This window comes from Penicillium citrinum (genome assembly GCF_028827155.1).
Source record: "Penicillium citrinum strain IBT 23319 chromosome Unknown utg000002l:1.0-3833315.0:1.0-3834789.0, whole genome shotgun sequence".
Lineage (NCBI taxonomy): Eukaryota > Fungi > Ascomycota > Eurotiomycetes > Eurotiales > Aspergillaceae > Penicillium > Penicillium citrinum.
In genome coordinates, this window is record NW_026622687.1 from 3,574,468 (window position 1) to 3,589,239 (window position 14,772).

Below are 14,772 nucleotides of genomic sequence, written 5' to 3' on the forward strand. Positions count from 1 at the left end.
CGCGGGGCTTTGATACGATATATCAAACTGAATTAGTGACTCTGAGGGTCTCGTTTGACTCCAAAAAAGATGCCCGTCCCAGCTTTGGGCTTCCAGGCCCTCGTCCTGGTATGCTTTCGGCCCTATCTGGGTTATCGGGTTGTATTTGGACAATGTGACTAACTGTAGACAGTGTGGACCAGGTGTCTCGCTCACGCTGGCTTCAAAACCAGAGGATCTTCCCAAAGCTCTGATTAACGTCGCCAATAGACCTCTAGTATTCTATGTTCTGGATTGGTAAGTTTTATTTCCCGTCAGCACGATTCAACCGTATATCACTAACTTGGGATAACTCAATAGGCTTAAAAGATCCGGAGTCTCAGGTGCGCAAGATCGTTTGAATGGCTCATAGAAGTTTCACCTTGCTCAAGATCTAACCAGCATGTCTAGATATCACATTGATTACGCCTCCATCTGCCGTCCCTCCCCTCCAAGCCGCCCTAAAACAAAATCAATACTTGACCTCCCTCCCTTCACCGAACCCAACAGTCCTCGCTCCCAAGGACTTAGAGCTGGTGACTGGTACCGCCGAGCTCCTCCGTCTCCCCGAAGTTCAAAGCTGCATCAAAACTGATTTCCTCCTTCTTCCCTGCGATCTGATCTGTGAGATTCCTGGTGAATCTTTGCTCGAGTCTTGGATGGTATCCCAGAGTGCACTTGGTGGCTCCTCTACCCGGGAAGGACGCCATGCTGATGGCCCCGTTTCCGGACCAGGTGGTGAACAAGGTGGCCGTCGCGGTGGTCTGGCAGTTTATTATCCGACACAAGGTCGTGAGGAGAGTGTCAAGGGTGAAGCAACCGATTTTGTGGCCATTGCACCGCTTGACGAGGATGAAGCGCCCGCAGTCAATGGACCTCGATTCCCATTGGACAAGCTGGTTATGTCTATGCCAATGGATACCGTCAAGGAGAGGATGGAAGCCGACAAAGGCTTCTTGGTCCGTCATTCGCTCGTGGAAAAGCATGCTCAGGTTAAGATGCTTTCTACATATCGGGATGCTCATCTCTACGTGTTTCCCTACTGGGTCAAGGATCTCGCCCGTCATCAAGACAAGTTCCAATCCGTCAGCGAGGACTTGATTGGCTACTGGGCCAAATCCGAATGGCAGAAGGGACTGGGGGAGAAGCTGGGAATGAACAAAGTGTTGGCTCCCAAGTCCGATAACGCTGAAGAGAATGGAAGCAATGATGGAGATTCTCTGGAAGAAGAGATTGACCTTCAAGCAATGAGCACTACCAAGAGCGGATCGAGTGTAGCTCCCATGGCCGCTGAAGAAAAGGGCCTCTCCTCGCCTACTTTCGCCTCGCGAGTGAAAGCCCCGTCGAATACTGAATCCGAAGAGCTGGCTAAAATCCCGCCAATCCTGGCATATGTTCAAAGAGGGTCTGCGCCCTTCGTTCGACGTGTAGACAGCTCCGCAGTCTTGCTCTCCACCTCTCTACGACTTGCCAAATTGCCATCCATTGATGAGGTTGGTCGCCAAGCTGCCTCTCCTCTTGCGCATAGCAAGAAAATTGCGCACCCAGAAGGTGTTCCTAAGCGCTGCACTGTGACAGAATCCGATTGTCTGCTTGATATCAACGTGACAATTGAAGAGTTCGCTGTGGTCAAGGAATGCTGTATTGGCGAGGGTGCCAAGATCTGCAAGGGTGCACGATTGTCTAAGTGTGTGGTTCTTCCGTATGCAGTTGTTGGTGAGAAGGCTGTTGTCACGGGTACAATTGTAGGCCGACACAGCAAAGTCGGCCGGGACAGCGTTCTCAAAGACTGTGAAGTCGACAACGGCTTTGTGGTTCCGGATGATACCGATGCGAAGGGGGAGAAATTCATGCACTTTGGAGGATTGGAGGGCGAAGATGACGAGATGGATGACTCTGGGGACTTTGATGATAATGGATCTGACCTGGGGTTCTAATTTGATACAATTGATACCTTGAGATGAGCCGATCAATTATTCTACTATCATGTGTGATGAGATAGACCAATGACCAAAATTCATAAATTCAAGTTCGAACCCGTTCAATTGGCATAAACATCAACTGCTTTATTCTACCAGTATTGCTAGAGCTATTATTCTGCATCGCCAACAAAAATCCGAGCTCAATACAATTATAACCAACTGACCTTTTTCCGGACATCCTGGTATTGGTGATACTTGATGTCAACTGCAAGAGTAGCCCCGATGAGAATTCAGCTCGTGGCCTGGGGGCCGCTATGAGTTGTACTAGCTACGTATGTAGTAGAACAGCATCCCCAGATCATAGGGTCATTCCTCATGGCCGGGGTTAGAGAGATTAGCAACATGGTCAGATCATAATCAGTTAGAAGCCATTGGGTTGATGAAGTGCATATGGCAGAGTTTAATGCAGTTAAATAGCCCCCTTCGCAAGACTACTACTGTTTATTTGATACTAGCCCGGGTAATGAGAAGCATATCATCATGACCTGATGCGCTACTACATACTCTCCGTCTTCTGGTAAAGAAGCCCTCAAAGGAATCCGTTGAAATTACTGACAGGCTTCCTTTTTCATTTGAACTCAGTCAGCAATAATATTGCAATAAACGATGAATTAATTTCTGGCTAATGCCATCTCAAGTTGCGAATGAGATAGGACTAAGCACCATCAGCTGATCCATTGAGTGGTACTAGATCTCGAGTCTGTTGTACCACTATGCGTGTCGCGTATAGCCTCTATTCTAGCAGAGAGATTGATTGGCCATAATTCACTCGTCATTAGTGCTAATACAGTCCATTGGGTTAGCATAAATGACTACGAGCATGGAGACTACCTCGGTCGAGTCCCGCAAAGACTGAGTTGCTGGTGTCGATCCTCGGAACGCTCTCCACTACGGCGTTGTAGTGACAGCTGCAATGCAGAGACGGGGAATTGCGCGTACGAAGGAAGACATTTCGTACTTTCGTACTTTAGCTTGGTCTTTTGCTGCCTACTTTGTGGAGAAGATGTATGTACACAGGCTACTCCGTACTCTGATCTGTGACTGGGTGTTTTTTTTTTACCTCTGTTTGTGGGTCTGGTTCTGTCGTATGATAATGGGCTGACTCGGTTAATTTTTACTTTGTTTTAATTGAATCGAGGATTTTTTTAGTGAGGACCGAGAGAGAGATAGAGAAAGAGATGAGAAAATAGAGTACGAAGTAGAAACATTGAAATGCCTGTATGAAAAGAACATTAACCCTAATTGGAGGACGGAGATGTACCAGGGTGAACTATTCCGTAGTTTCATCAACACCAACCGGGTTTAATAATATAAAGAATAGTTTCAGTAGTACTCCGTACTTGTGCAAAACTACTCTGGTATATTGAATCAGCTGGACAGCCACAAGTCTCCTTGACAGTCACTCGTACGACTGTGCACGACACTCCCAGTGCACGGTCTTGCGACCAGTGAGATCCCACCAGCCCCCTCTTCCTCCACTCCAACCTTTCCCCGGACGGGATTGACGGGATTTGCAGTGGATATGGGCCTTCGCTTGGTCCGACGAGAATGAAAGCCTGGTTGAAGCAGATGTGACCAGGGATTAATTTCGTTCGATGCGGATCTCATCTCCGCGAGATTGGCACATGTATGGGTGATGGACCCCCCTTGGTTCACCCACAAACGGAGTCTATACTAATTAATCACCTTAGCGTACACCGGACGAAAGAAGTGGATCTCCTTTTCGAGCACGATGCATTGCAATTGTTGGCGCGATACTGTATCAGGAAGTCCAAACCGGATGCACGGAAGCATTCCAGGAGAGGGGAGAAGATCAAACTCATCTAATTAACATTCCATGACCGTTTCAAATATTCGAACACGAGGTAGACGCATTCCGGATGCTGATCATTTTGTTATGCAAGGTCCAAAGTAATCAGGTTTATAAATACATACATACATATGTACTAGTTAGTTATTATGTACTCCGTACTAAGTATTGTTCCTATCGGCACGCACGGGGAAGAAGATTTGGCTGTGCTGACGGCTGTCTGCGACATTCGTATCGAAAATAGGAGGCGCTAAATCCTTCGGTGGGTAAAAAAGAGAGATCGGGGCCCGCATCGGAGAGAGAGTCAAGAGCCAATGCAGCGAGTGAGGCCGAACTGTGGATGCAGCGAGAAAGTGGTTCACCAGTCAGGGATAAGAGGGGAGGATCCTCATGTTTCTGGTTTATACTCCGAATCGAACTTGGAATTGAACTTGAATATTCTATGTACAGCACGGAGTACAACAGACGGAGATTATCTCGATGAGTTTATGACTGAAATATATAATCCATTATGCAGTTCCACTGTTCCGTCCTCGTGCTGCGTGCTGAACTTGGGGCAATGTCGATCACGCGGGAAGTCTGGTGGATCGTTGTGGTTTGTGGTTTGCTTTGGTGGAGCTTGAAGAGGGGATGATAAATGAAGATAATCAAGATAAAATGGTGATGATAAGATGATTTATTCAGCTGGAATTATCCAGAGGCATGTACATAGAATGAAGTATGTAGTGTCATCCTATATCATGGAGTAGTTGATAGTCAACAATAACGAATATACTAGACTAGACATGGCATATTGATATAAATATTCCAATGTTTGACAGCAAGACATTTGCAGATGAAACGTACTCAACCAAGGAAGACAAGCGGGCTGAAATGAGCGTGTGGAGAGCGATAGAGGCGTTGTGGCACGAACCATTAGCTAGTACAAATGAGTAAATGGTACCTCAATACATACGGAATTAGTGCCAACATATGTAATTCTACCATGTATTTCACTATATTCAATACTATTAACTGTACATTCCCATATGACCCGATCAACAAACGAATCTCGAGTCCCGCCGAGTTGCGAATTTTCGACTCGCACAGGAGCTTCAGCCTCATCCTCAATCTCCAATTTGAATCTCCTGAGGAGTGCATGATGAGAAGAGAAGTATTAGGTACTCCGGAGTGGTGCAGTTTACCCGACGGTTCCTCGGCTCATGTTGGACTGTGATCCATGGATGCGTTATCTCGTACCAGAGATGTTTTATCAACATACATACTGTATGTAGCAGCAGATCTATGTACTTCTAGAGTGTAATTGTATTGATACTCCATTGTTGTAGATTCTACTATAGTTATGGATACTTGTAGGAAATAGCAGTATACTTCTATCCTCTATGCAGATATTCACAGATATAATGTATTCCAATGGCACGGGTGGATTCGCGTTGGCAGTGGAGAAAAAGCTGATAGCGTTGCACTTCAAATTAGCGTGAGAGCATCGCCAATCGCGGGAGTTTGTGGAGAGCAATACAAGTTCTGTAAACTAAAGGTTTAAGACATATCCTGAAAGTCTGGTATTTTGATAAAGTCGTGGAGCTATATAGACTAGCTGTGAACATGAGTATATCTCACAATAGACAGTATTGCCAATATTACCAGTGCTAGACTAAAGAGTATTAACACCAACTACTTAGAATAAAGAATAACTTGGATCACTTAGTCTAATACATATAGAACTAAATAAATAATAGGAATACAATATTCACATTGGCTGAAACTACTCATAGACTAACAGTAGTTGTAGAGGTGGTATCTAAAGGTTAGCACACCATACATAACACGCACCACCATCACCACTATTACTACCCATCACCAAAGATGAACATTCAATATAATAAATTATTATGGATATTTTGATTGCTATTTTATTTCCCATAATTCCTCTATTTTTTATAATTTATTCTACGAATTATCAACGGGAATACTTGTACTAAATACTATTAGTATGGGCTCCTCCTAGCAACACCAGCCAACCCCTCCGCCTCTGCCCACTTCAACTTCTCCTCCTTTTCTTCTTCTTCCTCCTTCTCCTCTTCCTCCAGTCCAGACGATCGGCTTCTTTCTGGCCCTTCCAAAGGATTTTGTTTCTTTTTTTTCTTTTTATTCTTCGGGCCATTTTCTTCTTTTTTTTTTCATCCTCCCCTTCTTTTTTCTTTTCTCTTTCTTGTACATCTCTCCATCCAAACACCCCCCTGGTACCCCGGGGTTCTCTCTCCCCCGGTCTGACCAGTCCACCTTTCGTTTCTTCCCACTCGCCTGGTTTCGAGTTTTCTGCATTCTATTCGCATTCAGCGTCTCTATTTTCCACCTCTCTGCTTTCTCTCTCTCCTTTTTTTCCCTACTTTTAATCGTTGTACAACTATAAGTTCCATGTTCACGTTACTTAGAACAGGTATGGTTCTCTCTTCCCCCCTGGCTGACGCGTTGCTGCTCTTCGAACTTCCCACCCCCCCAACTTCCCCCCCCCCCCAAAAAAAGAAAAGAAAATAATGCGACTGCCATCTGTCTTCTTTTCCCTTTGATCTTCATCGCTATCTCCTTTTTATTTCATTCATTATACCATCACTACCGTTGCCGTCACCACCACCACCACCACCACCATGCGAATCCTGCAATGACAACGATTGACACTGACACCTCTTATCTTAGCACTCCCCATCTCATCCTGACGATTGTCCATCTGGTCCTCCATTTGTTCCACGAGTTGCTCTGTCGAGACCCCTTCTGGACCGACCCGCAGACTCGTCATTTCCCCTGGATACACTCTCTCGTTAACGCGGAGAGAACAATATGGCTGCGTTGGTTCAAACCATCCCCCAACAGAGTGGCACGGTTCCTGTGCTTCAAACGCGTCCTTCTTCCTCCTCGGGCACCTTTGCTAGCCCTTCATCACAATCTACGGCCTCTCGCTATCAAAATATGTCGTGGACTTCCTTTAATACGACCAACGCCGGGGGCTATCGAGCCGGAAATCCCGTCGTAGCCCCTTATGCCAACACCTCGAATTTGGCACCCTCGCCCAACTCGCAACATCGCCAGTCCTGGTCTCCTCATCTTCGTCCAGAACACCGTACATCGTCCGCTCCTGTTATTTCGCAGGGTCCGGTCAATTCCTCATATGCCGGCGTTGTCTCCCGAAATGCCAATCCTGCAGCTGGTTCTGTATCGACTTCCTCAAACTCCTCCTTTCAATCCCACGTCTCCAAAGATGACACTGCTCTCCCCTCGCGACAACCGAGGGCTGACCAGCCTCTTCGTCCCCTCTCTACCGTCAACCTTCCTACTCCCTCCGTTATGACCATCTCCTCCCCCGCCGGTTCTGCCAAACCATCCCCGAATCGTTATCGTCGTGCAAACCAAACAGCTCGTTCACAATCCCCTGTTCAGACAACAAAAGCAGCAGGAGGATCATTGTCGTCACCATCTACCGCTCCCGTTTCAAGTGATGACAGCGCGGTAACAGGCCTTCGTGCTCCGCGGTTTAATGCACATCATCGGGGCTCGAGTGCGGATGAGTCTTCCAACGCAGACAAAAATCAACCAGAGCTGGCGAAGCGATACCGTCGTCGAAGTTTAGGAAATATGGACCCTAGTACATACCCTGACCTCAACCTTCAATTACCTGTTTCTTCATCGACGTCGCCCGCTCAATCTGGTCCCTACGACTTCATCTCATTCGACTCCAATCAGAACCAGCGGCCTCGGTCATCGCACTCTCACCGTAACAGTTCAGGAAGCCAGCATTCCGCTCATTCTTCAACATCTTCGGTACGTATTTTCTTGCAGCGGACTCGTCAGGAATAGAACGACTGGAAGAACTACGGAGAAATGGGGCAAGGGAAACAAAAGAGAACAAAGCTAATTGATTCTATCATAGGTTCGCGAAGGATCATCACCCGACACCAGCTCTGTTAATAGCAAGACTGGCAAGCCCGAAGAAAAACGAGTCCCCAAGCCCTCTCCATTATCCCAGCCCGCGTCAACGGCTCCAGAGTCCACAGCTCCCGAATCCGAGGCCGACGATCAGGACAAAGAAAACGTTGCATCCCCTCCCTCCGATTCTCCCGCTGCCAAACGCCTCACCGATTTGAAAAATGAATCTGCAAAGAGACCCGGGAAATCACGTCTACGACGTGCATTCTCTTTCGGCAGTGCATCCGAGCTGTTGAAACATTCGAATGCCACTAAACGTGAAGCGATCGCCGCAGAGAAAGCTCGCCAGGAGGCTCTACGAGAAGAACTTGGGGAGGAACAAGCGGCTATTGCTGCCCAGCAGGAAGCCAGTGGTCTCGGTGAAAGCATCTACAGTACCCAGGGAGGTCTCTTCTCTCGGTCTACTGATGCTTTGTCGGTCTCTTCCACCGCTTCTTCGGCATCGATGATGCTTCGTAAAATGGGCAAAGGTGTGAAGAAGTCCGGTCGTTCTTTAGTCGGCCTCTTTCGTCCTAAATCCGTTGCCGATGTGGAGGGCGCCATCAACCCCATAACTCCGGAGATCTCAGTCATCAATGTCGAAGCAGAGCGAGAGAGTGTTGCTGTCAATCCAGACCCGGCCGACCTCCCCCGAGGTGGCACTGTTTTCCCCAAGGTCGAGAGCGGCAACAGTCTAGATATTCGACGCTCTGCGTCTATCCGAGAACGAGATCAGCGCATTGTATCGGATCCCCTTTCTTCAACTCGCAAGAGCATTGTGGGTGGAGACTCGGAGCGTGCCGCTATTCTCGGGGGCATTAAGAGAGGCATTCTGAAGAAGACCCATTCCGACCTAGGCGTATCATCCCCTGCACATGCATTGAACGGCAGCGAATCGCCTCACTCGAGTGCTCCGACCACCCCCGACGAGTCCGGCCGACCTCGTCAGACCGATCATGTGAAGATTGCCGGCGAGGACTACTTCCTATCCGAAGGTGGACGTTACAGTTCGACTGATGCCAAGAGTGCCCCCATCACTCCTCAATCTGTGGCGGGGAGGAATATTGCCTTCAGCCCTCGCATTCAGTTTCATGACACTTGGCCAAGCGGCGAGTATGATCGTCGGGGTGATATTGCAACATGCAATCGCCTCACGCCTCTACTTGCGCAGCAGATTCGCGAGGAGATCAACAACTTCAAAATGGTAAGTTTCAAAACAGCCCAGTGCATGCTTCTGATTTACGTCCCCCCCCCACCCCCTGAATATCGAGTCTAACAACTGTGAATAGGAGATGGAGGTTCACGAGAACTCCAAGATATACACGCACTTCATTTGAAATCAATCGGGTACTCTCTTTCGTGGTCGACATCTCTGTTGGCCAAGTCCTGCATTCTTGTCCCATAGATCTGCATAAACTTCGGCGATTGGGTTGTGTTTGATGATTATTTTTTCGTGTTACGCATCGGCTTCCTTTCGGACTGTCGATCTACTCAATATCGACTTTCCTTCCTGTGTCTCTCTATTCTCCCTTTCTACCGCGTGGTCAGCGATTCTGTGCCAAACAAAAAAAAATCATGGTGCGGCTTGTCTGCAAAACTTGGTCGAATATTCCTCAATTCTGCAGCCTCGTTTTCTCTCTTGACTCTCGCCATTGGCGTTGATTTAATGAAATGTTGCCCCTCTCCCAACCATCTATCGGGCGTGGTGGTTTTTGATCCAATTGTTTCCTCTTTGTCCTTGTCTTCTGCTTTTCTCCCACTTCATCGCCTTCTGTCTCTTCCGCATGCATTTGAATCACTGTCATCGAATATTTGGGAGCGTGGGCAATTCTTTTCATTTACTCTTTGTTTTTCTAGCACATCATTTCTCCATGGTCATGTCACTGGGCCTCATTTTCTTCTCTTGTTTTCGCCCCAGCTCATCTGAATGCAATCCGAGCCACTGCATCCTCGTCCATCTAGCATCTCTATATTGTACTCCCTTCGGTTTCTCCCTCCGCTTTCATCCATCCCCTGCTTCTTATCTGCAGGTACATAGCGAAGGGGACGAACCCTGCATCGACAAAATCTCTTCTTTTTTTTCTTTTCGCCCGGTGTTTGTTTGAGGGAGTTATTTACTGAATAAATCACTTTGAGCTTGTATTGCCATTGTCACAACACTGGAACGATATACTATGAGTAGATTTCGTAGAGCACGAGCACGAAGTATTCCGTACAGTCCTTCGAGTCTATTAAATGCTTGAACGGAGTACCTGCATGTATCACACGCATCAAGCAACGAAAAACTTGAATACCCCTGAGCCAGAACGACCTTCACCCTGTTGGCAGGCGGTCCAAGCGGGAGATGAAGATGTGCGTGCGCCAGGGGAACTGTCTGTGGGGAATGTCCCGTTCTTTTCCTTGAAATTTACATAGTCTCACGCTGTTCTTGCTATTAGTGAAAGATTATGTATATAGTGGCAAAGTGAGACATTTCATGGGCCAGTACTGTACAGTAGGATGAGCTTCAGGTGGCGATGAGAGATTTCCTTCTACGGTAAATACTTGTATGCATGTACAAATGTACTCCGTAGTGTACCCCTTTCCTCGGATATACGAAGGTCGGAGTTAATCAACCTATGAGAATCATTTAAATCTAGACTGTACAAGTGACGGAGACAAACATGCTTGTGAAAGGGACTTTTGTATCCAATGGAATTCACAGTATAGCAGCTCAGACTATACACCCCGCGTTCTTAGCGTGAGTACTTTGGCTGTCCAATCGTTTCTCATACTAGTTAATTCAGTAAATGTAGTAGTAGTCTTTATTTTCAGGCTGTCTTTATTTCTCGGATGGATCAGAAAAGGATACATTCAACGGCTGGCTTTTATTTCTAAAGGGTTACGGCACTCTTCTTGCTAGCGGGATTATTGGTAGTTATATGGGCTGCTTTAAATCTACTAAGTCCACCGATTTTTCTCTTGTGGGGAGGATTGCTCAATAGAGAATGGGCTATTTAATACTTTAAAGTTTGTATGGTCTTGGATTTAAACGGTTTCTCAAGCTAACTTACCTCACAGCTTGAAACTCTGGATTTCCGCCGATGTTGTCTGATATTCAACGTATCATTGACAGGAGTCTTGGATAACTGGCTTTTGTACATCCCATAATAACCTATTGTTATAGTATTAGGATCGTTCATGATCCTGGGCAAATAGGTTAGGGGACCTCGCTGTGTGTACTCTTGTATCTATTGAAACAGATTCGAAATATAGTGTCATGTAGGGTCAACGTCTACAACAAGTCAAGAAGTCCATCGTTGTAAATTAGCCGTTCTACCACCTCAATATTCAAACGCAAATGGATATACTCTAGCTTCTGGAAATTGGAACTGTTGCGTGTTGGAGTGAGCTTTGTTTTTCCTACTTCGTACTTCCAGAAAGCAGGCAATGTAAATAGTAATTTTTCGCTCTAGAACACCAATCAGTGGACGTCAGATTCAAATAACTTTCAATTTGAGACAAACTTACTGTGTAGATACTAAACATAGTACGTTTAATCATTCATAGATGTCATTGCGCCCACAGTTTTGTCCATTTCAAGCACGTAAAGCCTGGTTGATCAGGGAAAGGGGTCAACTACGTGCCTTTAGCTATGAAGTGCCCCGGTCATTATCCGTATCAACTGGACAGAAAAATAGCGCAACAAGCTTCAGATAAAATTTACTATTCCGGAATGCAACTAGATATCTTTTTTTTTTTTTGGAACTTGGCCATTCATATGACTGGACTGATACACGCCTGAGTGGACCGGTTGTCCCTCGCGCCGGTAGATTCTTCTGACTCTCGTGCTAAGCGCATTCTGTGCATCGATGGTACCATCGATTCCACTTTCCGTGAACTTTCTATCAGATTTCCATTGATTCTACAGTTATCCAAGGCCCTTCGAGCTGTCTGTGCCTGCGTGCAGAGATTCGATATCTTCCCAAATGGGCCCGGGTCTTACTTGCTGCATTGCATCTTCCCCAGATGCCATATATTCACCAATCAAATGAACGGTACGGGGCTCTACGCCACGGTGGCACGAGAAATGAAGAAAAAGAAAAAGGTAAATTCAAAACAAGATCTTGAAAGAATAGCCAGTAATGTGCACCCCCACGCTTCCGTCGTTCTCGACCTGGTTTAGCGTCAACTTCCACAAATTCGATCCAGGGTCTTCTGCACGCATGACAACCCCCACGAGACAGGGAAGATCCTTTCCCTGACCGGTCTCAACCTGCCGTACAGATTGAAAGTTGAGAGTACGGTGTGCAATAGGCTAAAATCTCCCCGCAAGAACGGAGAACTTCTCGCTTCGCTCCGGGATTCTGGGCCCCGTATTTCCTTGTTACGCTATTCCTCTTCCCCGGTCTTCCCCCGCGCTGGGGGCCCCGGTCATGGATCGCTTGTCTTCATTATTGGCCGATGTCAGCTCTTTCGGGTTCCAATAAGTCCACTTGACCCCGACCTGGCCGAGTTTTCCTCCTTTCCCGGTGGGGGGTGTATACCCCCAGGGTCCAGTCTGGATATGGTTGTATGGTGATGATAGTCGGACTAACACCGATGGCTTCGGTTGAATTGCTCGGAATTGACCAGAACTTCGCATATCTCGGAGATTCTGAAGAGTATGGATGGACGCCACATTTGGCCATTCTTTTTGCCCCAAAGTCCCGAGTTATATCCCGGTCTAAATAGTCTCTGTCCGGTATGTATTTCGTGATCCTTCGACTCCTTTCTACCCTTCGTCTATCCACGTTCCTGCCCCTTGCTTGATACGGTATCCTCTTATCTCTGACTTGAGGTCTGATATATAGTATCTGAGGGCCTGGGCAGTATCTGGAAGTTGATTACAACCTTCTTCGGGGCTTTTTTTTTTTCTTCTTAATATCGCATTTATTGGGGAAACGGATTGTACAATCAAAATGTCCCCTCGACCATCTGGCGACGTTGAGACCGCAGATCTCGACAAGTCCTACGTGGATAATGTCGAGATTGTTGCAAATGCTAATAAGCCTAATCCTCGCAAAGAGGCTCCTGTCTATGTCGCCGGTCTGACTCCCGAAGAACGAGAGAAAGCCGAGAAGGCCCTTGTTCGCAAGATTGACATTCGTTTGCTCCCTATGTTGATTATCATGTACATTTTGAACTACCTGGATCGAAATAACATCGTGAGTAAGGCATTGATTGTATTCTCTGACCAAAAACTGATATCTCTAGGCTGCTGCCCGCTTGGCAGGACTCGAATCCGACCTCGGATTGCATGGCAATCAATACGCGGTGAGTGCATATCGAATTTTGGCAATTTTCCCATACTAATACAGCATAGACGTGCGTTAGCATTTTGTTTGTTGGTTATCTTTTGATGCAGGGCAAGTCAAACTACTACTCAAATCGTATATAATCCACTAATATCAAATAGTTCCCTCCAACCTGCTTCTCAACAAGATCGGAAAGCCTGCTATCTACCTCCCCGTCGCCATGATGGCATGGGGTATTATCTCAACTCTCACTGCCGCCGTCCAAAGCTATGCCGGACTTGTGGTAGTCCGATTCTTCCTGGGTTTTGTCGAGGCAGCTTATTTCGTATGTGTCCCTGCATCTGTTGCATGGTCTTGGGCTAACTCTTTAAGCCCGGCTGTCTATACTTCCTTAGTGCATGGTATACTCGTAAGGAGTTGGGTTTCCGTACTGCGGCTTTATACTCCGGTTCTTTACTATCAGGTGCTTTCTCTGGGTTGATTGCCGCGGGTATTACCGGTAACATGGATTACAAAAAGGGACTGCGTGCTTGGTAAGAGCCTCCAACACTTATCTATGCCCTAACTGGTGATTAAATCTAACTTGCGGCTCTTTAAAATAGGCGCTGGCTATTCATTATTGAGGGTGCTATCACTATTGCCATTGCCTTCATCGCAATTTGGATCTTGCCCAATTTCCCCCGAACTACTCCGTGGCTCACTGAGGAAGAAAAGGAACTGGCTGCATGGCGTCTCGAGGAAGATATTGGCGAGGACGATTGGGTTGACAGCGAGCAACAATCTTTCCTGCACGGTGCTAAGTTGGCTTTTACCGACATCAAGACATGGGTTCTGGTAAGCATATTCAGGGCCAGACAATAATTCAATGAAAATGGAATGCTGACAGTCTCTCTTTTTAGATGCTCATGATCCTTTGCATTGTTTCTTCGGCCTCTGTCACCAACTTCTTCCCTACCGTCGTCGAGACTTTGAATTATGGAAAGATTGAAACCCTTCTTCTCACCGCGCCTCCATATTGTCTCGCCGTTATCACTGCATTCATCAACGCCTGGCACTCAGATCGTACCGGAGAACGATATTTCCATGTAACCCTACCGCTGTACATTTCTGTCGCCGCTTTCATTATTGCCGCCACGACAACGGACGTCGCACCTCGTTATGTTTCAATGATGCTCATGGTGCCATCTTTCTATTCGGGATACGTCGTGGCACTAGGTTGGATCTCAAATACGCTCCCACGTCCTGCTTCCAAACGTGCTGCTGCGCTGGCGGCTATCAATTGTGTTAGTAATGCCAGCAGCATCTATGCTAGTTATATGTACCCAGACAGCGATAAGCCTAGGTTTAGTGAGTTTCTTTCCCTTGGGTATCATTCGTGATCTTACAGACTGACATTTCTCTAGTTACTGCGATGTCTGTCAATTGTGCAACAGCCTTCATCGCGATTATTGCAGCGACTGTCCTGCGATTTATGCTTGTTCGTCTCAACAAGAAGCTGGATCGTGGCGAGCACGTCGAGGGTGCTGTTCCAGGCCAGGCCAGTAGCCGTGGCTTCCGGTTCCTTATTTGATCAATGTCCCTCAAATTTGTGTCTTCCAAGGGTATCTTGTCTTACTCTTATAGGCCATGGCTATACATAGAGCTAGAGTTAAAGTTTAAGCTATAGAATTTTCACGATCATGACCTGATAGAATTTTTAGTTGGCTATGTACGTAGTCCATGAGTT

The 14,772-nt window shown here is 46.8% G+C and overlaps 4 protein-coding genes across 4 annotated transcripts; 3 read left to right on the forward strand and 1 right to left on the reverse strand.

Annotated features, from left to right (window-relative positions):
• Positions 1 to 69: 69 nt before the first annotated feature.
• On the forward strand, positions 70 to 1,955 carry N7469_003153 (translation initiation factor eIF2B subunit gamma; the record flags this gene model as incomplete). Its single annotated transcript, XM_056642073.1, has 4 exons — positions 70 to 108; positions 173 to 276; positions 340 to 362; positions 430 to 1,955. 4 exons carry the CDS (start codon positions 70 to 72, stop codon positions 1,953 to 1,955), a joined length of 1,692 nt encoding a protein of 563 aa, XP_056504567.1.
• Positions 1,956 to 6,412: 4,457 nt separating this feature from the next.
• N7469_003154 (uncharacterized protein) lies at positions 6,413 to 6,607 on the reverse strand (the record flags this gene model as incomplete). Its single annotated transcript, XM_056642074.1, has 1 exon — positions 6,413 to 6,607. One exon carries the CDS (start codon positions 6,605 to 6,607, stop codon positions 6,413 to 6,415), a length of 195 nt encoding a protein of 64 aa, XP_056504568.1.
• Positions 6,608 to 6,648: 41 nt separating this feature from the next.
• N7469_003155 (uncharacterized protein) lies at positions 6,649 to 9,107 on the forward strand (the record flags this gene model as incomplete). Its single annotated transcript, XM_056642075.1, has 3 exons — positions 6,649 to 7,626; positions 7,736 to 8,974; positions 9,060 to 9,107. 3 exons carry the CDS (start codon positions 6,649 to 6,651, stop codon positions 9,105 to 9,107), a joined length of 2,265 nt encoding a protein of 754 aa, XP_056504569.1.
• Positions 9,108 to 12,710: 3,603 nt separating this feature from the next.
• On the forward strand, positions 12,711 to 14,616 carry N7469_003156 (putative MFS transporter; the record flags this gene model as incomplete). The annotated part of the gene is made up of 8 exons (XM_056642076.1): positions 12,711 to 12,956; positions 13,006 to 13,065; positions 13,115 to 13,181; positions 13,208 to 13,371; positions 13,419 to 13,579; positions 13,649 to 13,880; positions 13,946 to 14,393; positions 14,450 to 14,616. The coding sequence occupies 8 exons, from the start codon at positions 12,711 to 12,713 to the stop codon at positions 14,614 to 14,616; spliced, it is 1,545 nt and encodes a 514-aa protein (XP_056504570.1).
• Between the last annotated feature and the right edge of the window lie 156 nt (positions 14,617 to 14,772).